A 24,122-nucleotide genomic window follows, 5' to 3' on the forward strand; every position below is an offset into this window, starting at 1 on the left:
GCCCCGGCCCCGGCCATGCTGTCGCGGGGAGCGGCGGGCGGGCGGGCGCTGCGCTGGGCGAGCGGGCGGGCACCGGCCCGGGGGCTCCGCGCCTCTCCGCGGGCGCAGGTGGCCATGCCCAGCTGGGTCATAGACCGGTACGGCAGCAACGACGTGCTGCGCTTCACCCGGGACATGGTGTTCCCCGTCATACACTTCCCGAACGAGGTCATCATTAAGGTTCACGCTGCGAGCCTGAACCCCATCGACCTCAGCATGAGAAGTAAGTGCCGAGCCCGAGCAGCCGCGGGATGGCGGGGGCTGTGCCGGGGCTGCGGCCCGAGCCGTGCCAGGGCAGACACTGCCGTGACAGGGTCCGGGGCTGCCTCAACACACCCGTGTCCCCGAGCCCTGTGCAAAACCGCCGCCTCTTGGAAACTTGAGTGTTTCCAGGTTCTCAGGGAAGAACGATACAAAAAGGTTTTTTTCCCAAGTTATTACAAAAAGCCACTGACGAGAGAGAGTGCGTGTGTGTTGCGAGGATGAGCTTTTCACTGAGGGATTGTGGTGCTAATCTCTTGACCGAGAGACAAGCAGCAGCATTCCCCTAAGTGATGCTGGATTTTCCCGTGTCCGTGAGGTGAATGGGGCTGGAGCTCCAAGTGGCTGCCAAGTCGGCACGTGCCACCCAAAGCAAACCGTGTTGTTCATCCTGCCCATCCTGAATTGGCATCTGGGGACGTGCTGTCATCCCGCCAGGAAATCTGTCTCTTTCACTGCCTGGCTCTTTGTATTTGACGTATTTAATAATTTTTTTTCCCTAGTTTCTGCGTTTGAAACAAGAAGGAAGTTGTGGTAGTAGAATACCTTATACTTCCTGTGTAGGATAGCTTGCATATCAAATCAAATTCAGTAGAACAAGCAAATATATCTGCAGGAAGCCCGCTGACAGAGCTGTAATCTGTGTTTCGGGTCTCTAATAAATGAATTTTAAAAAATCTTTGAAAATAGTTGGGGGCTTGGTGGTGGGGCATTTCCTATCCGAGGATTCCTGTTAAGACACTTTCTATCATGATAGCGCCCCTAGGCAGACGTGTCCAAACACTTGAATGGGCATACATGCCCAAATGCAGGCTGGTTTTAGGCTGAGCACTGTTACTAGATGGGTAATTCTGAGACTTTACAGCATTTGTCTGTTGCTTATTGAATAGAAGTCCAGGTTATTAATCTTAAGAGATATGCCTTATTATTTGTTACACTTGCTCTTTATTTCTAAAAATCTGTAAAAGTATGAAATACTGCAGATTTTTTGCATGGTTCAGTTGTAACAGAAATGAGTCATGTTATGTATAGACAATGCTTTGTAACTGGAATTGCACAATTAATAAATGAACACTCTGTGTGGTGTGTTGTGGTTGATTCCATGTTTTGCAGGTGGTTATGGTGCAACCGCGTTAAATATGAAGCGGGATCCCCTGAAACTCAAAGCTGGCGAGACTGAATTTCCTCTGACACTTGGTCGAGATGTCTCTGGTGTTGTTATGGAATGTGGACTGGGTGTGTCTTATTTCAAACCTGGAGATGAGGTGATACCAGCAATCTCTCTCTTTTTTTTTTCTTTCTTTTTTTTTTTTTTTTTTTCTTTTTCCGAAAGGTATAGTTAAAATATACTATGAGATGTTCAGAATTCATTCTCCTCTAAATTATTTTTTTAATGCTGTTCCATTCTTGATGAGGCCTGTGGCAGTAAATTCCTAGAATGCTTTCTTTCCTTCATTTTTTCTCTGAAAAACATGGTTTTTCAGATACTTGCTTCTGCAAGTTAATTTCCCTTCTGGGTTTTAGTTTTGGTCCATTTCAGCAGTAGCAAGAATGGAATTTGTTTGTTTATAAGTGCACACTGAAAGTGCTGTTTTGTTTTTAATTGAAGGTAGAATTCTAACGAGAAGGGATTTGTTTTTATTTTTCTTGAGCTACTTGGAGTAGGAACTTTGGCTTAACCCAAAGAAGCCCCTCATGGGTGCCCACACAAATTCTGATACTGTTTGCTTTCACCTTCACCACTTGCTTTCACATTTCACCAGTTTTAGCAAATCCTGATTCTGCACTATCCTCACCCCTCTAATCTGGGCTTTTCTGGCATGGGAGTAGTTGGGCGGGGGGCGGGGGGGGGGGATGTCAAAAATTATGTCTTATACACAACGTAATAGTACAATTTATTTACATAGCCCTCCAGTCCTTCATTTAGTCAGTTTTGTGATTGTTTTTGGTGTAAAATAAGCTAAAACTGGTTTCTGATATACAGTGAAGGCATTCCGTGAATTAGAAAAAAGATTTCTTTAACAAAGGGAACTTCTGTGTACATACAATTGTGTGCAAAGTTACAAAAATGGATAGTTGTTTTCTGTTTGGTTTTAGGTGTGGGCAGCAATTCCCCCGTGGAAACAAGGCACTTTGTCAGAGTTCGTGGTAGCTAGTGGAAACGAGGTAAACTTTCAAAATTGTGGCTAACAAAACCTCAAAATTGTAAAGACTGGCATTTTTCTTCTTCAGTATCTATCTTTATTTCTTAGTGCTTGGATTGATTTGTACTCCAGCTACTTTTGAAGATGGCTGAAAATGTGCAGTATGCAATCTGCAATTCAGTAAAGCTTTTTCAAATATTTCAGTGTCACATAGGAGCTGCTGTGTTACTTAGATATGATTTTATTTCAGGTATCTTTTAAGCCAAAGTGTCTCAGTCACACAGAAGCTGCTGCCTTACCATATGTTGGTCTCACTGCGTGGTCTGCAATTAACCAAGTGGGAGGACTGAACCAAAGTAATTGTAGTGGGAAAAGGTAAGTAAACAGTTCTGGTGCTAAAACTAAAGTTCTTCATTTTTATATTGATGAGCTGCTTCTAAGAGACGTTCAGCAGTAAAAAAGGTTGTTATGGCATGACATTCGTAAAGATCAGCTGTCTGAGGGTGATGGATTTTGCCTACACAGCTGCTGAGAGAGGCTTCTTTAGAGGAAGGCTCAGATGAGGTCTCTCTATAGAGGTAAAAAATACCCAGAGCAGTTGTGGATGCCCACACATCCAGAAGTGGAAATATTTAAGGTAGGATTGGGTGGAGCTCTGGGCAACCTGCTCCAGTGAAGGGTGTCCCTGTCCACAGTAGGGCATTTAGAACTAGATGATCTTTGAGGTCCCATCCAACCCAGGCTGTTCTATGATTCTAGCATAATCCAATGTAAATAAAATCTATAGGCTATATAGAGAATTAGAGGATGTTATCTCCAGAGATTTATGAAGACTTTGCCTTTCTGCCTGTTAAGATAGTTGGCCAAACATAATATCATCTCAGGTATACTGGCAACTCATGAAAAACTCTCTCAGGGACAGAGATGTGGTTCACTCACTTCTTGCATGCATGGGCCATTTAGAACAGACTGGTTTTCCAACTTTTTGGAGAAAAATGCACAGGTGACTGACTCTTATTTGACCTGCAGGCCAGAACTTTGATGGGGTCAGGAATGCAGACAAGAAAAGGAAAATGTGCAAGAGGAGCAGCCAATCAAATAGAAAAATTGATTTTGTTTATCAGTCTGTTAATCTAACAATGGCAGATGAGGAAAAATGCAGTGAAAGATTGGAGCAAATACCATTTTTCTCCTGATAATTGAAATTTTCAGTGATTGTGACCTTTGGATGTTGGAGTAAATAGATAGCGAGATCTTCAGAATGGGAATAAGGGCAAAAGTAAAACTATGGCAGTTGAAAAATAGTAGTTAAAATTACTATGCTGCATCCCAGGTTTAGGTCATAAAGTAATTATTGGGTAGCAGGAGTCTGGATGCTTGACCTTATCTTGGCTGATACTTTGTAATGCAACACATTGCAAAGGACACTAGATCTACTGAAATTCTTCACCCACATCTCTAGAAGATGATTGAGTGGGTGGTTGTTCATGTGTCACAGTGAACTTCAGCATAAAAATATTGAGTAATTGTTTTTTTTAAAGATAAACAATGTTTTGAGAAAAAGAAGTTGCAAAATTTAAAAGAGTTTCAGAGACGTCATTAAAATTAATTTCTAGCTAGTAATAAAATTCCAGATAAGATCACCTTTTTATTTTTCAGTATTTAGAATTTTTATTATCTTCACTTTCACATGTAATGTGAATAATAATGTAAATAGAATTAACCAAAAGATCCATTAGCCTTATTTAAATTGTCTTTCCAATCTTCAGATAAGTGTTTAAATTGTTAACAGTAAAATTCAAACTGCATTAGTAATGAGTCTTTACATTTAGTATTTACTTTCATGTTCCAAATAAAATTTTAATTACTCTGTCAGCAAAAAACTCATTTTAATGTATTTAAAAATTTTACGTGTCCTATCCATAAATTTTGAACTGTAAAACCAGCAACAAATGACTTACGTGATCGTACCTTTTTTCCCCTGAAATATTACTTGTAGGAAAGTGTTTAAAATGCATTGAAGGAGCTGTGCAAAATTATATTCCATGAACTCTCAGGGCAATAATTTAAAAATACAAGAATTTATACAGTGTTTCCTAATTTCTTTAAGTCATACATTTGGTTAGAAGTTACCTACATATGTGATTTTATGTCAGTCTTTTTGTCTCCTGTAGTTGTATGTAAATAGCTATGTAGAAGGGTGTATGTGCACACAAAAATGTCTTATTTTGGCAGAGCAGCTGTATTCCTTGATGAAAGCTACTTCACTGGTGCTTTAATGCATTAAGACATCTTAAAAGCAGTGAGATTTTTCCATTGGTGTGTATTGTTCTCTTTGCCTCTTTTAAGGCGTTAGCGTGGGCTAACCAGAAATACTTGCTGTTAGTGCAGTGTCTGGCTGTACAGTGATCTGTCAGATTATCTGCTCCATCTGCACATACTTTCACAGGTTACGTTTTTACAAGTTTCCTGAAGTGTGCTCTCATTGTTTGGGAACCTTCCTGCAATTCCAGTCGTTTTTCCATAGCTTTTATTCTATACCGCTCTAATTAATGTCAATATTCTCATAGAAGCTTATATGTTCTTGCTATCCTAAATGTTAAAAATGACTCTGTTGTGTTGAAGCTCTCTGTGGATATGTGGAGCTTCTCCTATATGCCACTGACCTCTTTCAGTAGAAAGGGGATGTTCGTTCAACAGTGATTGTTAAATATCGCTTTTTATCTTCACAAAATGCATGACAAAAACAAACCTGACAGTTTGAGAAGTTATTCAAAGTGCTAACATTGCTATTAAGTAAAAGTCTTTATGTAAATACAGAGGCAGTATCTTAGATGTTCATGTGTGCTGGGTTCTTTTAATGTAAGCTACCAAATGTACACTCCTGGTTTATATGGTGAAATTTTGAATGATATAATACCCCAAGAAAATATTTTTTTCAATGTCTGTGTGTTATTTCATCATTTTATCTGTTGAGAAGTACAAATTGAGTGTAGGTTGTAAAACTTCTTGATAGGGTAAACACTGCTTGATCCAGGAATAAATTTCTTAAGGACGTTTTGTTGGCACAATCAAACGAAATATAATTTTATATCCAAATAAAGTTGATATATTTAGTCAATAAATACATTAATTTTATAGCTATATAAAATTGATGCAGTTATTCAATTTTTATCTTGCATGTAACTCAGTCTCTGAAACTTTTTAATTGTTTATAATTCGGAGAAAATATTAGTCCTTGATCTGTACACCCACTCCCCACCCTCTGTGTGTTCTGGTGGGGGACACAAGCAACTGAAATAGGTCCTGCCTCTCTGATGGTTGTTTCTGACCACACCATAGTTCCAGGCAGGCCCAAGGGAGATGGACTAAACTTCCAAATCTCATGATGTGCTTATCTGGAGAGATCTGCTCCCTATGATCATTTGAGCTGCTGGAGCCCCGTGGGGGGCTTGGTGAATGTTGTCCCTCTGTCAGAAGGGAGGAAAGCCTGGGGTACAAATGTTCTTTTTGTTCTTTTGAAAGAATTGGATCTCTGTCCAGGTTGGAGGATTTGTTAGTTTGTTCCCTGGTACTTGTATATTAGTTTACTCCTGAGCTCACCCTTGCAGTGAAAACCAGTAGTTTCTATGATGTGTTTTCTCCTGGCCGTGTTTTCCTGAGGCAGTGCAAAACAAAACTGTTCCTGCTTTGGCACTTGCCCCCATCTGTCATTCAGTACTGTCCTAACAGGTCCTGCATCTTCAAACACTCCCCCTCTTACCTGTGTGTCTTGCTTTTGTCGGTGCTGTAACAATGCTGAGCTGCTGCACATGGATCTCCTGTGCAGATGTAGTTTGTCTCAGAAACAAAGAGCTTTCTTGAAGTCACAATGTGTGGAGAGAGTTCTAATAATTGGAAGGCATGGTAGAAAATAGCCCATGTAAGATAGGAACAAACCAAATCTGGAAAGTTTTTTTACCTGAAGGAATCTTGAGGGCTTTTATTGAAGGAAAAAAAAAAAAAGTCCTAGCCAAACTGCTCCCCAAACTGAAAATGTTACCTAAATCCTTTTAGCAAATTGTACATTTTAAGATGACAGCTTTCCCCCAAATATGTAGCAGAAGAAATGCCCTTTAACTAAGGAGTGAAATTGTAAAGGCGGTTTGAAAGGGTTTTTTTGAAAGGATTTCATTTTGACTGTCCTTTTTAAGGATAAAAATGGGTTTAACCCAATATCTTGAGTGTAGTATTCCAGAGCCTTTTCAAGTATACTAAAGTCAAAATATGCATGTTGCTCTGGGCATCTGTCGTTAGAAGCCTGGTTCTGAGGATAAGTACATTTTGGCAGATTTAAAAGCTGCAGGCTTTGTGGTATTGTGGTTTCATATTCTTAATCTGAATTTTGCAGCTTGGATCAGTGAGATGGGAGGGAACAGGATCTGATCACTTACAAAAGGAGCATTTTAAAAAGGATAGTGTGACCAAAGCCAAGTCTCTAAAGCTACTTCAGAGAACTTTTGTAAACTGAGACTCCAGATTGTATACTACAGTTTTGTACTGTAAAAAGCTATTTCCTTCAACACCTTTTACTGTGAGATTTAAAGCAGGAATTTCACCAGCTTCTGAAGATTCTGTGATTTTTCTGGCGAACAGAAGCTCCGAGAAACATGATGTTCCCCAGACCTATGCCAGAACTTCATCTTGGATCTTCTTTTTGTCCTAGAATTAGCAAATGGATCCAAAGTCAAAGCACTGTTTGCAACTTGAGCTGGAAGGTTTTCTTACTAATTCACTTTCTGATGTTTAGTTATTTAATAAAATATTTGGATGAAAATTTTGAACAGTGATTAGACTTCTAGCAGTAAGGTCCTCACACAAGTAAACTTGTATTAATTTTTTTTAAATTTAGGGCTATCAGTTAAAATGAACTCGCAATTGCTAATAATTTGGCAGTATACTCTGTCATTTTCTTGCTTGTGTGCCAGTTTCCACAAGCTGGCATTTACAAGGTCTTGTTGAGATGTACTGGAAGGAACTAGAAAAATTCTACTGCTTTTTTTCTTAAGAAAAAGACACCTATCTTAATTTAATAGAAGTTAGAATTGTAAATGGTGGCGATACTTCATTGTATTTTTTGTCTTTTAGATAAACATTATGCAATATGGGAAAATTATGTTCTATATGTTCTGCAGTTCACAGTCTCCTTAAATAATGTGATACTAAACTACTTTTTCTCTTAGATAAGAACGATTTGTGTAAAATGTTGGTGAATAGGATATTTTTCTTTAGAAGATATGACAGTGGAGTCTGGGAGACAGAAAAGACTCTTAATTGATTTTGTCCCAAACTAAACAATTATGTTTGGGAAAGTGAGGAGAGATGCAGGATTTTTGAATGGTATAAACGCTATACTACCTGACAGCTCCACTGCCTGCATTTAGTGGAAAGCACATATGAGGAAGTCTCTTCGGCTGTGCTGAGATAATGGTTTTGGCACAGGACACATGATCAGTAATGTTAAGTCACATTTTTGGCTATCTGAGCAGTTAACCAGTCTTGAATAACATTGTATAACAAAGCCAACTTTTTGCTAAAAATAATTCAACATCAGAGATTTGTAAGAAACATTGGAATACATAGTTACTCCAGAGTTTATTAAAAGAACTATTAAATATATTTTAATTTTCTCTTACAGAATATTAATATTAGGAGCTTCAGGAGGAGTTGGTACATTTGCTGTACAGGTAATATTATCCAGCATGCCCAGGATGAATCTTCAAGCATTTCAGTATGAAAAAAAGCCAGAAGGGAACTGAGAGAAGGAATAGAGAAATAGCAAGCTACTGATCAGTCTGTCTGATCGAGATGATTGATATTTCCAAAAGTAAAGTATTTTCAGATTTGTTGCTTTCCATTTATTATGTTGTATTATTTTAAAATAGGAAGCAGGAACTTTCAGAGAACGGAGTTGTGTGTAAGATTGCATTTCACAATTTGGGAGCAGAAAGTCTCTGATTGGTGTAACTTGAAATATATAGCCTATTGTTGTCTTTCATTCAGCTCTGCACTCTAAATATGAACAGAACTTAGTGTATGAGTAGGAAAACTGATGGAGAACATCACCTACCACAACTGCTGTAGTTGGTCAAATGATGTGAGAGGCCATCAGGCTTTTGTGTGCAGTAAAGCACAGAGGCTTAGATTTACATTCCCTCACTGTCTTTGCCCTGCTGCCCTTTTGTCTGTCTGTTCCAGTAGCTGTAAACTTTTGAAAGTCAACATGCTCTTCTGTTGATTCATTAGTTGTGGAACATCTTTTTTCATGCTCTCAGTTAATTTGAGGGTTTTGATTCGCATTAGTGTCATCTCATGCTGAAACATCTTTCTCTCAAGATTATAAAAAATTACAGAATTTGGGTGATTGCATCACCATGTTACTAGGCCATAAGCACAGTGGTTTTGAAGAGGTTTGCAGCAGACTTTTTCATGGTACACTTATTTGGCTGATCCATGATAAAGCAGGTGACTTTCAGTATGAAAGGCTGACCAATTGATTGATCCGATTTTAACGTATCAATCCTGGATAAACTACATAAATTAATCTGGAATCAAGGTAAAAAGTGTTACTGTGAATGAAAAAATGAGATGCAAAAAGAGATAAATAATGAGCAAAAATCCTTTACTTTGTTATAGCTTTTGGAGTAGAAGATAACCTGATACTGTCGCTGTGGTAAATCAGAGATTACATCCTTCTTTTTCTGTTACTAATACTTAACCTATTTGCAGTAATATGAAATATTTAAAGAGCATGTTTAATAATATTTAATAGTACATCTGGTGCCAGTTTGGTAGATTGGCAACTCTGACAGTACCTCTTGGTGTACGTTTAGCTGGTAGATTCAGATGGCAAACTGAGAGCCTTGTTTTTTGTGAGACCTGGTATCTTTCAGTGGCATTAAAAATCCACCACACTCTTTCCTTCACACCAACTCCTCCTTCCCCGCAACCACCTTAAATATTGATAAATTCTAGCCATTTTTTTTGTCTGTGGGATTTGTGACAAATTATCCTGCATTGGAACAGTCTCCTCACTCCCTATTAAAGGTGCTAATTTGTTATATAAATATAATGAGACTTTGGTTTTTTCAGTTGTTCTCAATATTTCACTAAGTTTTAATCTTTGGACTTCTTTTTTTTATATACTTGTTTTTAGCTAATGAAGGCCTGGGATGCTCATGTGACAGCAGTTTGTTCTCATGATGCCAGCACACTGGTGAAAAAGCTTGGAGCAGATGATGTGATTGATTATAAATCTGGAAATCTGGAAGAGCAGCTTAAGACATTACCCTTGTGAGTGTTTGTGTTGCTTAGACCTTCTGCCCTTTGATTGCTTGACTCCATCAGAACTCCTTAAATTTTTCCCCGTTTCTAAAGCATTATTTTGTAAAGCAGAGTCACCTTTTTGAATGCAGTTTGTGAGTATGCTCAGCACAGATTTCATTGTAAGACTAAATCCATTAATTGGGAGACAAGCTCACTTCCATGTGCTTCTCTTCAATGACTGTGATATGAACAGTTTTGTAGCTTCCATCCAAGCATTTTGGAGAATATACAATGGATGAATAAATTGAAATAAGTCTCTGAAATCCTGAGTGAAGCTGGTAAATATAAAATTGATCTTGTAGAGGAAAGAACTATATAATGAAGAAACAGTGACTTGCCACTGTGCAACTCAACTGGGAGTAAATTTCTCTTCTGTAACATTGGATACAGCTGCCTCTGAAAAACAATCACATTTATCTTGTCACAGCAGCTATGTTTAAAGTAGCCTGGGATTTTTCTCTAGAATGGAAGTATTTCTGGCTTTTGTAATCTTTCCATCTGTTTAAACGTAGTCTACTGTGACTTGTATTTGAATATGGTATTTACACTGCTCTTTTTAGCTAGATGGAGATAACTTTCTGGGTGGGAAAATGGAAGCTGCTCGATCTGTGGGAGAATTTTACTGGTAACTGTGCTAAGAAGCCATGTGCCCTTTAACTGGAGTGTGATTGTCAGCAGGCTTGAGGGCAGTTGTGAGGGCAGTGATACTGTCTGTACAGCAGGATAGACTTTGCAGTTGGTGCAAAATTTGCCTTTGTGCAACACTTCAAATGCTAAACACCCATTCTAGCAAGTGACCCCTTTCTAAGAGACATCAACAACAGTGTCCTAGGGTGCAGTTTAATGATGCAACTAGGCTGCTCAGTCAGCTCTACTGAGTGGGATGTTCCTACTTCCCTCCACTTTGCAGTTGTACTGACTCTTCAGAACCCACAGTCTTTCCAGGAGCATTAGTTTTCATGATCTTCTCTTGTTGGCAGCTGTTACATTAACTGAACTTTAAACATGAAATCACACCCTTGGAAGACAGGCAGGAAAACTGTCATTCCACTGAGATAAGTACTTTTCTATTTAATTTGCATAAAGTATTTTCCCTCATATTTGTAATTATTTAGATTAGAGATATGTGTATATACATATCAGTTGCAATCTGGAGATTGCTGGAAATTTACAGATGAAAATGAGAATGAGTTGTGCATTTAATAGCACAGGTGCATAGCTCTCTATTGCCCTATTCAGCCTTTACAGGCTCACATGCTGGTGTAATGAGAAGGAACACTGAAGCTGTGGCTTTTTACCGGAGGCTGCATATATCCATTCTATGGGGAGAAGGTTTTAGATCCTTTGCATTGTTAGGTTCAATGTTAAATAGGTAGATGTGAAGAAAAGAGCTGTCAGGAGAGGTAAAATGGCCCCCTAAATAAAAAAGGAGGTAAAAAAAATCTTGGAGAAGTGAAGCTGAGGACTGGGTCACAGAAAAGATGTGAGGAAATAAGTATTGGTAGAATAATTTGTTTATGTAATTTTAGCCGCTGGAACTGACTTTTGTGTACAGCAACATGAGTATGAGTACAGCATGTACAAGAGCTGTTCCTGGTTGAGGGCATGAGTCCAGACTAGTTTTTACATGTACATACCCTATTGTTCAGTGCTAGACCTCAAGACTGTTCCAGTAGTCTCTGTGGGAGGGCTGAAGAGATAGAGCTCTAGAAGGCTTTAAGCAAGTACAGAATGTAGTTGTGCATCTAAGTTTGCCTTTTGGAGTTTAAGTGTACTTTTTAAATAGCCTGTGTCTGCTGCACAGTGAATGGGCAATAACCTGTAAATTTAAATCCCATTGTACATTAAGATGGGACTTCGCTGAAGTCTTGGAATTTTCTTGCTGCTGTCTTGCAGGCTGATTATTTTTGCATTGTAGTGACATGTAAAAATGTGAACTATAGCTGATTTCTGCTATTAATTAGCTTAATTATGGTGAAATTATTTTTCCTGTATCATGATTTTAAACCTGTTCTTTATTTGCCTGCAAGGTTTGATTTTATCCTAGATAATGTTGGTGGATCCACTGAGAAATGGGCACTAGATCTCTTGAAGAAATGGTCAGGAGCAACGTATGTTACCTTAGTGACACCTTTCCTGATCAATATGGACAAACTTGGAGTGGCTGATGGCATGTTGCAAACAGGAGTCACTGTTGGTTCCAAAACTCTAAAGGTATTTGACAAAATATTTCATATTTTGTAGTACTTTAGTGACTATTTCTGTGGCTTGGATATCAGTCACAGAGCTCATAGTGAGGCAGCTGTTGCATTGTCCTCATATGTTGTTAACTATACTATTCTTTCTTTCTTTCTTGCACTGAAAAGAAATGTGTTGGGTTGGTGCTGCTGGGTGTATATAGTGGTTTGGGGAGCTTTGAAGTTTGATACCTTATTGTGCTTTCCATTGTGGCCTTTTCCATATGGCCTCCCTAGTGAGTCCTGCTGACAGCCAGGGTTTCATAGTAAACACAGCAAATCCCTGCCTCACTGAAGTGAGGGCAGTTTTGTTACTTGCTTTAGGCCAGTCAGGCTTTCTCTCAAAACATTGTTCCATGACTGATTCTCTTTATCCTGTTCCAGCACCAGAGAGTAGTAAGTGTGGTTGAGGGTGGCTAGAAAGTCTTTCATCTCTTTCACATTCGTGTGTCTGGATGGTGATACTGATTTTTCTAGTTTACATAAGTGGATCTTAAAACATTCTGCCAGTGGCCAGACCAGTGGGGCTTTTTAGAACTTTTCTTTTTCTTTCCTATGCTTGTGTACTTGCTCTCCAAATGAATGCTTTTGAGGCAGTTGCTATGGTATTCCTGCAAAGGTTTGGCTGAATGGGATTTTTAGTCCTGCAGCAGTATTTTCACAAGAAAGCCAAAAGACAAAATGAAAAGACAAAAAGAAATAATGTAATGTTATTTCTCAGTGTGCATGTTTCCATGATGAAGAGGATTCTATGCCGTATATAAAAATGATCTCTCTTTGGCAAATGATGGCTTTTATTCTTGTAATGACTTATTCAGAGGAGATGTTCTTGACTTGTGTGTGTGAGACATTCCCAAAATGCTCTTCATATGAGCTGCCATCTGTTGTTGGACAGTGATGACTTTGGCAGATATTATGGTGGAAAATTAAGTCACTGATACTGAAGTGGAGGGTTCTAAATGTCCCAGTGCTGGGTTTATTTCCCCCCTTTTCTGAGTGTACATGAACACATAACACCATTTCTCTCTTATGTAACAAATAATGCTATTTCTAGTTGCAGAGACAAGGTAATTGTTTCTCTCTACTAGCTGACTTGTGCAATTGGACACAAAAGTCACCCTGATCCTATTGTGGTAACACAACATCCTGGTCTGTACATTTAATCCACATGCTTAGGTGCCATTTTTTTCAGACACTAGCATATAATTTCCATGTCTTTTCCTTAAGTTACTTCTTCAGAGATTTTGTCATTAATTTTAGTTCCCATTTCAGTTTGCTCTCATGATATTTTAACAGATTTGTGATCTTTCTTGCAGCATCTCCTTAAAGGAGTCCATTATCGGTGGGCATTTTTTATGCCGAGTGGCCCCAGTTTGGATGAAATAGCAGAACTGGTTGATTCTGGAAAGGTATGTCAGAAATAGTTACTTGGATGTTTGTGCTGAAAGAGATGTTGCTTCAAAAATAGTGAAGTTGACTATTGGTAAATAAAACGTTACGAGAGTCATGGTAAGGAAAACTAGTTAAAAATCAACTTGTTCCAGTTTCTAACTTCTGCCTTTTACATGGAATTTAGGAGTTCATAATGTTTAAGATTGTTCTACCTTCTCCCTCTTGAGCATACATTTTAAAAAACACAAAGCTTACGAAGTTACAAGAAGTAATGTCCAGTGATTGTTTATTTTTGCCAGTGGGAATCATTTAATATGAACTCTATGAAAACTGTGTTTTAAGAGGTCTCACTCGCTTCATTTGGGCAGAATAAACACGGCTGTGTATCTACATATGCAAAATTGCTTAGCCTGGATGGTTGGGCGTCCTGCCCATAGTGTGTGCAGGAGTAGAATATTCTGGTTATTACATGTAATAGATGGTCTCCATTGGCAGAGTGGTGACAAGAATCTTGTGTTTCGTTATTTCAGTGCTGCAGAGTATGATGTTGGTGCTAATTCAGCACAGGAACTTGAAATAATGTGAGCATTCATAAACTTCAGGAGAATCTTAGTGGACTTGGGGGGGAAAAGCCAAGATAGGTTACAGTCTGCTTTTGTGATCTTTTCAGGTTTATGAGCTTGTTACAAAATATATTGTGGGAGTGAACAGTTGATTTCCTATATTTTGGATTGTGTGGTGATATAGGCCCCAGCAGTGTCCTCTTTTGGAATTTTGGCAGTATGAAATTATCCAAGAGCAGAGAATATGGACAACTGCTGCTAATCTTTGTGTGTGGTAGATAAGCAGAAGAGTAAACAGTCTGTCATGATTGTTGGTAATTCTAGTATGTGAACTGCCATCTTGTGCTCAAAATTTGTGCTTATCAGTAAAATTTAGATCTCTCAAAGTCTGAGCATTGATCCCCCTTTTTTGGTATGCAATATGATCCAGAGTTTGGAAAAGAGTAAATAAACTGCTGTTGTACTGAAGAGCTGGTTGCTTCTGTTTTGCCACTTCATTGCTGCTGATAAGACTAAAAAGTTCTCTGCTTTGCATTATGTCCAGTGCTATAGGCATGATACTGTGGTCAAGAAAGAAGCTGTAAAGGTCCTCATCCAGTGATTTTATTCAGTCACACTGCTAAATTATAAGTGTCTAAGAAAAAGAAATGCCCTTGTCTTTGTTCTTATCATTTGTCCTGTTCTCAGCCAGTTGCAATTTGTTTTGTGTTCTGCTTCTACCTTGTATGCAAAACAAATGCAGAATATGCTCATGAAAGCCTCTTGGGAAACAGCTGTTTATGCAATAGAGATAGGGCTTAATCAGTGTTCTTTGCTTAATAACCTGGACAGGTGAATTGCAATGCCACTTAAAATGTACGTCATACATACATGAATGTCCTGATGTACTTCTGGTTGTAAGATGATCATGAGGACAAAGATGTTTGCTTGGTCTTTTATTCTCTGCAAAAACAGGTCCTCACGTCAGACTGTTTGTCTGCAGAGTCATTATTCTAGCAGCATTTTACTCTATTTTGTGCAATGTTGTAAACATCTGAGCTGTCATCAGGGTTTTATAAGATTCAGTTGTGTTCCATTTAGACAGATATTAATAAGACTATGACCTTTCTTGTTTAGACACAAGAGTTCTCCTAAAAGGACAGACCATCCATTCAGAAGAGTAGGTGTTTGTGAAAAAAGGCAGGAGAGATTCACTGGAGAAATTGTACCACAATTTCCTATAAGTAAGTGAAAATAATTGTTTATATTTGGATAGGAAAGAATAAAGGAGAAATAAAAAAATCATGAAGCAATGAAGTGTATCAAGAAGCTTGGGGAAGCCAGCAAATTGAGCTTGTGTAGTTGAACTTGTTACCTCTGAGTGAGTATTTTTGAGTAACACAGGGGTTTTTTCAATTTTAGTCTTTTCTGTTAAAGACATCTTATTTTTGTGATTGTATGAAGTGAGTAAGAGAGCAATTAGAAAGCTCCTGAAAATGAGAGGCTTTTTTTCAGGAATAAATGATATGGAGGGATTAAGTGTAAAAAATTAAAAAGAGATGATGGTTTAAAGAGATGTTACAGTAAGTGAAGCATTGAAGAGCGTACCTCCGAAACATTTACAGATCATTTTGATTTGACAGTGTTTCTCCTTACAGTCCTTCTGCAGCAACAGAGATTTATTTCTGATGGGTTCATCATCTTCCTTTGTGAAAGCAAAAGAATTCTCAATCCTTCAGTGAATGAAGAATAAGCAATTTTGTTTAAAGTTATTTGGTTTTCACCTGGATGGTCTTTGCAGCAAGAAATGGAGATTTGCAAAATGTCAGCTCTTGAGGAGGAGGAGTTCTTTTAACAGCCATTTTTTAATGGGGAAGCAAAGAAGAGGATTTGATGAGTTGGTAGTACAAGGAAAGAGAATAATTCTCCTTGTGTAATTTACCTGGACATCAGTCAGTTCTGGGAACTGGAAAACCATTTTCACTTTGTGAGCTGTTTTCTCTGCCTTGCAGCTGGGCATCTCACAAAGAGACTGTTGCAAGACTGAGGGGCTGGGAGGCTGCTGCAACAGTTGTGGCCATGGAGAAAACCCAGTATTTCCTTGACAAATTTTGAGACACTGGCTAATTTCTAAACTGCTGGAGAATTGCTGTTGTGGTTTGAATTGCAGCAGTTAATTTTTACCCAGTAAGAACTGGTTTAATGTGAGCTCCACCAAATGAGTTGACAAAGCCCATGTCAGAAGTTGCTGTAGCTCTTTTCATGGTAGAATGTTCCTGGTGAATTACAATTCTCATCTAAAGACAACTGAAATCGAGAGAACCTTTAATTCAGGACACAGATGTGCTGGCACACTGTTCAGTGAAGCATCATCACTGAAAGGCTCATTAGAAATTAATTTGATGTATTTGTGGTCAGTGTTGTGGATTTAACATTGACAATTTTGGGTTTTGCTGCCTGCTCACCATTTTCCTCTTAAGGAGGTGTCATATAGTCCTTGCTGAAAATAGGCCAAATTCATATAAGTACTTAAGATGGTAGAAGCCTACCTGAGCAGTTACTGTGCATTTATAAGGCCTGGTGGAGGAAAGCAGGCTCAGAAGACTCCTTAGTGTCATAAGCAGGAGCACTGAATGTGTTGTGTGTTCCTGCAGGACCATAATAGGATGTGGGTTAACATGCAGCCCAACAGAAATGTGACATTTTAATTTTAATTCCATGCTATTTAAATGCAGTACAAGTGTGTGTGCAGTGTTTCTGGTGACTTAAAATTCTTCCCTTCAGAGCAGTGTTGCATCAGATGGGCTGATGGGTGAAAGTTGTTTTTGCAGAAGGAAGGCTAAAGGGCAAACAGAGTCTCCAATAATGGAATGAATACATCATTCTCTCTGAGGTTTGCTTTTTAGATAGATGTTCCAGCACAGGAAGAACAACTGCATGCCTATATTAATGTAATTTGTGAGTAGTGTTGATTATGCATTTTGCTGAAGGCACTAGTTGCTTTGGACTTAGCGCCTGCTGTTATGGTTTAGAGGGCAGGATGCTGACTCTTCTTTGGCCCTGCCACTGTCTTCTCCTGCAATGCTGAACAAATCACATAACCTTTTGCTACTGTAATTTCTTGGTCTACTAATGAGGGCTAATGCCCTTTATTCACCTTTGGTGATTTGCTCTGAGACACCTTGTTAAAATGAGGAATTGAACTGTTTTCTTTACCTGGTCTTTCCAATTCAGGAAGTAAATAACACAAATGGATATGGCCATCCACTTTGACATGTCTGAGACTTGTTTGGATGGCCCTGATTTAAGATGGCTTACACCTAGGGCTAATGTAGGTCATCACAGCTTCTGGACTCTGTATCCTAACCTGTGTGTATTGATTTGCTTCCAATTCATCTTGTTACAGTTCTGCAAATAACTTTTTCCCTGGCCCTTATTGCGCTATTGTTGCATTTCTCTCAGCTGTATGAATGTAACACTGAGTCCTTGAATGCTCTCCAAACATGGCATCTATACATGTGGCATTTTCTACAGTAATTCCAGACTTCATGGCTGTGCTAAGGCATCCTAAGATACCTGAGAATTCGTCCTTGCATGGTGCCTGCTTTAAAAAGGCACGAGGGTGCCTAAGTATAGGGGTTTCTACACTTAAATGTCTCAATTAACTAGATCAGTCCTTCCCACTCACTTTAGTCAGTCACACTTGTTCCAATGACCATCTTTTCTTCATGCTAAATTGCAAAGCTTGCACCTTTTTTTTTTTTTTTTTTCCTTTTAATTTTGTGTTTTTCTGTTGCAATGCATTTACTTGCCAGGTTGGTTGGCTAGAGCACAGAGATGTTGACCAAGGAGGGGTTGCCAAAAGCTCTGTTCAGCCCTTTCTCTTCCAGAAAGAAGCTCTATCTGCATTTTGTCACAGCCACCAAAAAAAAAAAGCCACTGTGATTTTTATTAAATCATACCTGCTCCTGTTCATCCAGGACATGGTAGCTTGCTTATGCTCTTGATGAAAGTGCTGTGTAGTTACATCAGTGTCCGTGAAGGGCACTAATGGAAATTTTGCATACTGTGAGGAAATAGAGTTTCAATATGTAAATTCACTTACACCACAATGAGGTCAGGAAAAAAATTCATCATCATCTACCAGGCATTTAATCAGATGTGTTCCCTTAACCTGATGTAATTGTAAATTGTGTAGAAAGTCAGTCCTGGTGTTTTGAGCTCTAGCCTCATGGTGTAGGAGGGAATCGTGCCTTGTGCAGGGGTAAAGTGAGTTTAGCAAAGTAAACTGTGAGTTTAGTTTGCTGAGACTCTGAGACTTGGAAGATGTGGATCATGCAAGACTAATCTTCTAATCTCTATATATGATATGCTTTCATATGTAAATATGTATTTATATTTAACTGTACCAAAGTTGGTTTTGTCTTATGTATATGGTGGCATTGACTCAGATTGCTTTAATTACCAGCGTAAATATCAGGACAACTACCAAGAATGTGCCTTACCAGGGATTCCAGAAGAGATTAATTGCGCCTTCCTTTAGTTAACAGTTTTTCAGCATGGTCCAGTACATAACTAAACCCAGGATCTTCCTTATTTCTACTGGTTTAAGCTTGGGCTAGGCTTAAATCAGTTCTGGGCTTGTCCCTGCTCTTTGTTGTGTTCTGTAGAAGCTGTTCTGCTAGGGCTAGGGCTAAACAAGTGAGTTTTTGAAGCCTCTTCTACACTCTGAACTGTACCCTGATAGCCTGCTTAACTGGGATTTGTCTGCTAGCATTTTAATAATTGTACATTATACCCATGAGTTCCTGTGGGCTGCTGTTAAGAGATTTGATATGAAAGAACATACTTTGGCTTAATAACCAAACAAATAAGACCTGATAATGCAGTTGTTGGTAAGATGGCTGTGAGATTAGACCCTGGGACACTTGCCTTCCATTCCCATATCTTAACCACTGCAGCAACATTTTTGTTATCGGTGTATTGTTGGATCAGTTTTACTTCTGTTAGGTATTCTGTTAGGTATATCAAGTACCTGATGTCCTTTAATGTGCTCATGGATGAAAGTGCATATTCTCTGAAATACAAGTTAATAAAAAAACACAGCAAGGAAAGTTTTTTACAAAACATTCAAAGATGGGGCTCTGAGGACTCTGGTCTAGTAGAAGGTGTCCCTGCCTATGGCAGGAGGAGTTGGACTCAATGGCTTTTAAAGGTCCTTTCCAACCCAAACCATCCAACGATTCTGTGCTGGTGCTGTGCAGTTGCAAAGCTACCTGTACAAGATGTGACCAGAGCCAGTTGTTGCAGAAGGTAAGAACTTCAATCTTTGTCTTCTAGGCTGACTCTAGAACTTGCTGTTGGCAAGCTATTTGAGGCTCAGCACACATTGTTCCATGCCATTTTAAGGGGAAGAGAGAATGAAGAAAGGAGTGACATTAAGATCCAAGGAGCATGGAACATGAGTACAGCAGGGAAGATGCTCAGCTAAAGTAGGAGTGTCCCAAAACATCATCTTTTTTCTCCATGGGATGACAATAAAGTAACAAATGGATAACCAATTGTTTAGTTTCAGAATAAGAACTGTTCTTTTTAATGATTTCTCTTCACGATTGTTGTCGACATTGATGAGAGACTCACTAAAGGCCAAAGGAGACTATCAAGCTCTGCATTTGTGCTCATGGACAGCATTCAGGCCCAGTGGTAATTTCTGGAGGAAAACAGCCTTTGTCTTTAAACTGAGCTAGTCAAAACAGCAGGCAGGTCTTTTCCATTATAACAAGCCTTCAGGAGGATTTTGGTGTCTAGTGGATCACATCCAAGCTTTTGTCCTGTGCATGTGCAAGTTCCATTCCTGGAGGGTGGTGTATGGGAGCCTGAGTAGCCTCGCCAAGGCATAGGAAGGGGATGTGCTGTGGGAGGCAGCAGCTGGGAGGGAGGCACTCTCCCAAGCAAGGCTGCCCGGCAGCTCCGACACGGTCATCCTTTGTAGACTTGGAAGAGAGCCAGTGCACTGTCACTGTCCTTTGAGCGAGGGCACACTTTTGTCCTTCTGCGCTCTGAACTAGGCTTGCGCTCAGTTCGTCGGTCTCCTGAGAATTTCAAGGCTCTCGCTCTCCCTCCAGTGGCAGGAAAAAGCTCCACATTTACTGGAGTGACTTTTTGGTACCATGAGGGTCAAAGCCGACTCCATTTCTTTCATGTTTTCTCAGTTGTCCCCTCCTGATAAACTAAAACTGTGTTCTTGCTACCGCAGAAAGTGGGACCTCCAATAGTAAGCCAGAATTTGCAGGAGTGTGTTCCTCCTGATCAGTCAACTCCTGCCAGTGCTGTTCACTGCTTACTGCATTCAGAGCTGGAGTGGCTGGGACACCACCTCTGTGCTGTACGGAGGATAGCCTTAATCAGCATCAGCAATTACTCTTTTTATTTTTCCAAACACATGAGTTCATTTCAAGAGACCTGAGATTCATTTCTATAGTATGTCCTGCATTGGAGAGAATGAAGAGGAAGAAAATACCTTTCAGGCCCAATCTGTTTTCAGATAAACATTTCAATGTGGGTATGTGTAGTCCTTTCTCTCCCAGACTTTAGTTTAATCCCTTTTCCCTGAACAAATAGGTGTCCTCTGGCAAGGAACTGATGCGTGGCTGTAAATAGGCAGTGTTTTTATTATCCAGTTAATCTCCATTTATTATCACACATTCAACAAACAGCAGACGCTCCCCTACTTGTTTGTCTGTTCACAGGAAGAAATTTTATCTTAGTCAGTGGATTATGGTAAAGGCTGAGTGAATCACTGTGCTGCAACACGGTCAGCCCTTTCAGGGTTATTCAAACAATGGGGCTGTCCAGCCAGCCAGATAAAATGTTTAATGCTCTAGATTGCCAGGATCATCAATTCGGTATTCATGTCTCTCTATAGCACTGCCTAAAGCCAGCATTTAAATGAAGCTAGAGGTTACATCAATGTAGCACATGAGCTTTGAGCGTGTGGTGGCTGCAATGCTCACGGTGTTTTGAACTGTGAGGCTGAATTCAGGGCTCTTCTGAATCACTGTGTCACCACTTTTCAAATGCAATGCTTTGAATTCTACCCAACAGGCTGAGGATGTAACATACCTCACTCTCTTAGGATTATAAGGTGCAGCCAACAGTAAGAGACTACAGAGGGTTAGCAGAACACTGAAGTGACTTGTTCATGTTTTCTCAGTTGCTGCATGTGTCTGAAATTAACTTCTGCCTTTCCTTGGAATCCCTTGCACTTCACATCCCCTGTGCTGATGCTCTGCTTTCTTCCCTGAATACTTTTCCTCTCCTCCTAGCCTTGTCAGGGTCATGCACCAGCAGGCTGGATTTCTGTATCTTTTTTCCCTCTTAATTGAAGCACAGCTTTGTACACAACTGCCACTAACAATAAGTACTGTAAAAGTGCTTGGCTCAACAAGGTTCCTGAACTGTTTTCCCAAGCATCTGCTATGAAAGCAAGGGTTGGTCTTCCTCAAAACAATCAGTACTGATCAGCAGCACGTTCCTCCTGCTGATGGTCACTGCAGCTGCAGCTGCACTCAGATGCTCACTTTACCCCAAACGTTGTCTAATTCAGTGTTTTTGCTGTCTTGAGTCCACATCCATGACTTTTCTGATGTCCAAGACAACATTTCCATTCTGTGCTGAATGCTGACCAGACATGAGTTTGTCTTGAACATGATAATTTATACCCAACATTTCTTCCACAGTTGGGGTATCTTTGTGGCTCCTCTGCTGCATGTTGCTACTGACTTTGCTAGAGGTTGGTTTACAGATATTGTCCAGGCAGAACAAGGGAAATAAATTACTAAGCTTTGTACCTTGCTGAATGGCAACTTTGAGGCACTTGGTGACTATATTTATTTGCACAGTTGCTCTCGAAGTGATTTGTCTTCAAATTCTGATGTGTTCTTTGGAGGGGGTTCATTTATTCCTTATTTCCTGCCATGTGAAGCTTCACACTATGCCTAAGCTTGACAAAATAAAAAGGAAAATCTAGTGATATTAGGTGATACGGTGGTGCAAATTAGAGTACTGATGTCTTGGATTACTGTTACCATACAAGCAAAGCCAGTAGTTATTTAAATGCAAGGAGTGGATGTCAAGGTAAGGCGCAGTGTATAAATGAAGAGTAAATTAGGAGATCTAAGAAAAGGACCTCCTTGAACATGGATTACCTATCAAAGAGCATTTGTTATGCTCTTGGGGAGGGTGCTGGGTGGTCAGCACTGCTGCTAGGAAAGTGTGTGTGTGTGTGTGTGTGTGTGTGTGTGTGTGTGTGTGAAAACCTTTCCTTGGTAGTGCTGCACACGCACCTTCTAAGCAGCACATCTGAAAGCAAAACCCTTTGTCTCGTGGTAAAAGCAAGGCAGCTTTCTGAAAGACAGCACCATTCCAAAGCTGGCACATGGTGTCCTTATTGCTGCTGTATTCCTTTTCTATCCAGCACGATGCACGTCCTGCCAGCACAGAGAAATTACCAGTTCTGGCTTATTCAACAATAGAGGGTACATGCTCACTCTTTAAGGAAAACGCTGTTTTCCTTATAGGAAGATATTTTTTCCCACACAAGTGAAAAGGATCTTCTTCTAGCACTGTAAACAGTGTGTTTGGATCTTTGGTACTTCAGATCTTCATCACTGCAAGTGCTAGCTGTAGATTCAGCCACTGGTCATGTTTTCCTCTGATAAGAGGATTAGGATCAGTGCATCAGTGCAAGGGCATGCACTGGGCTAGTGTTACAGGATCCAAGGTAAAGGACCAACCTCAGGGTAGGCAGCTCTTTGGTAGGAGGTGTGGGACATACTTTTGTAGGAAAGTCTTATTTTGGCATTTGGAATGCTGACTCAGAACTTGCCAGCAGAAAAGAACCTCTTCCCTTGGACCAGCAGTGACAAATATTTTTCAGAAGAGCTGAAATCTCTTCTGCTTCTGTTGGTACACTATGACAGCTAAAAAAAATGCTTGCAAGGGTTTCAGGCTCCTTAGTTCATAATGGGAAGAGCGAATAAGTAGTTTCACTGTTGTTGTTAGAAATGAGTCTAAAACGATCCAGAAGGCCACTCTACAAAATTAATGTCAAAATAGCAGTTGATGCAGGCTGGGCTTAATAATGATTTATGCCTCCTGGAATACACAATGGCCAAGTTTTCAAGTGTAGTTAAATGATTCAGCAACAAACATTGGTGGACTGTTTTTTTGTACTTCATTTGTGGTCTTTTAACAGTACTGAGCCATGTAATGATGCAGACAGGCATCAGATTTACAAGTATCTTTAAAATATCTGACATGGTGAGAATTCCTGAGTTTAACAAGAAAACCAGTAGAGAAATATGAGGGGAAAAAATGTTCTTTCTGTCAGCATAATACAGTGGACAACAAAAAGTTAAACCCCAGTGTCTGTTCTTGAAAGGATGTAGAAGTTGGAGCTTTACATGGTGACATTAGTGGTGGAGGTCCCAGGTAAGGGCTCTAAACTGTGCTAGTAGAGGTGTTTCAAACTCAGGCAAAGAGCAACAGAAAGCCACCTTCTGGATGCAGAGGTATGCCTGAAAGATTTTAAAAGCTTGTGGCTTTTAACATGGCAATTTCTGTCCTAAATACCTTAAAGAAACTTCCCCCCTTTCTTCATACAGTTTTGAAGTGCGAGGGTGACACATGACTTTATTCCTAACATAGTGACGTTTTTTCTTTATTCTGTAGATTCAACCAGTTATTGATGAAGTCTTCTCATTTTCTGAAGTTCCAAAGGCTTTTCTGAAATTGGAAGGAGGACATGCACGTGGAAAAACAGTGATCAATGTAATTAGTAGACAATAAAGTATCTCTAATCATTATTCTACCTGCAGTCAGTCCTTGAATGTGAATTGGTATGTAGCAAGTGTTTTTTCTTTAAAGGCTCACACAGGATGCATAACTTATAAATCTTGTTTTGGAAAAGCCTCTGATTCCTTCATAGACTCCTGTTAATAAGCAGACAAGACATACTCATGTCCCTTAGGCATTTCTATTTGAAAACCATGTTAAAAATGTAGTTGTGACTTTTGCAGAACACTCCTCATTGTTAGGATAAGAGGAACAGTCTGCAGCATTTTCCTTTTTTATATCTTGGA

General features: G+C 39.5%; 1 protein-coding gene across 2 annotated transcripts; it reads left to right on the forward strand.

Moving 5' to 3' along the window:
- Positions 1–15: 15 nt before the first annotated feature.
- Positions 16–23,892, forward strand: RTN4IP1 (reticulon 4 interacting protein 1; the record flags this gene model as incomplete). 2 transcript variants are annotated; one of them, XR_014589723.1, is made up of 10 exons in its annotated part: positions 75–262; positions 1,414–1,565; positions 2,398–2,466; positions 2,695–2,819; positions 8,122–8,170; positions 9,640–9,776; positions 11,840–12,023; positions 13,363–13,455; positions 15,118–15,224; positions 23,713–23,824. XR_014589723.1 is itself a non-coding variant. In XM_083858270.1 (9 exons), the coding sequence occupies 9 exons, from the start codon at positions 16–18 to the stop codon at positions 23,827–23,829; spliced, it is 1,173 nt and encodes a 390-aa protein (XP_083714396.1). In that variant the 3' UTR covers positions 23,830–23,892. The 2 variants fall into 2 exon arrangements, 1 of the variants encoding a protein (XP_083714396.1); XM_083858270.1 differs by lacking the exon at positions 15,118–15,224 and having other exon boundaries at positions 16–262; positions 23,713–23,892.
- Between the last annotated feature and the right edge of the window lie 230 nt (positions 23,893–24,122).

Source organism: Zosterops lateralis (genome assembly GCF_965231275.1).
Source record: "Zosterops lateralis genome assembly, chromosome: 3".
NCBI classification, from domain to species: domain Eukaryota; kingdom Metazoa; phylum Chordata; class Aves; order Passeriformes; family Zosteropidae; genus Zosterops; species Zosterops lateralis.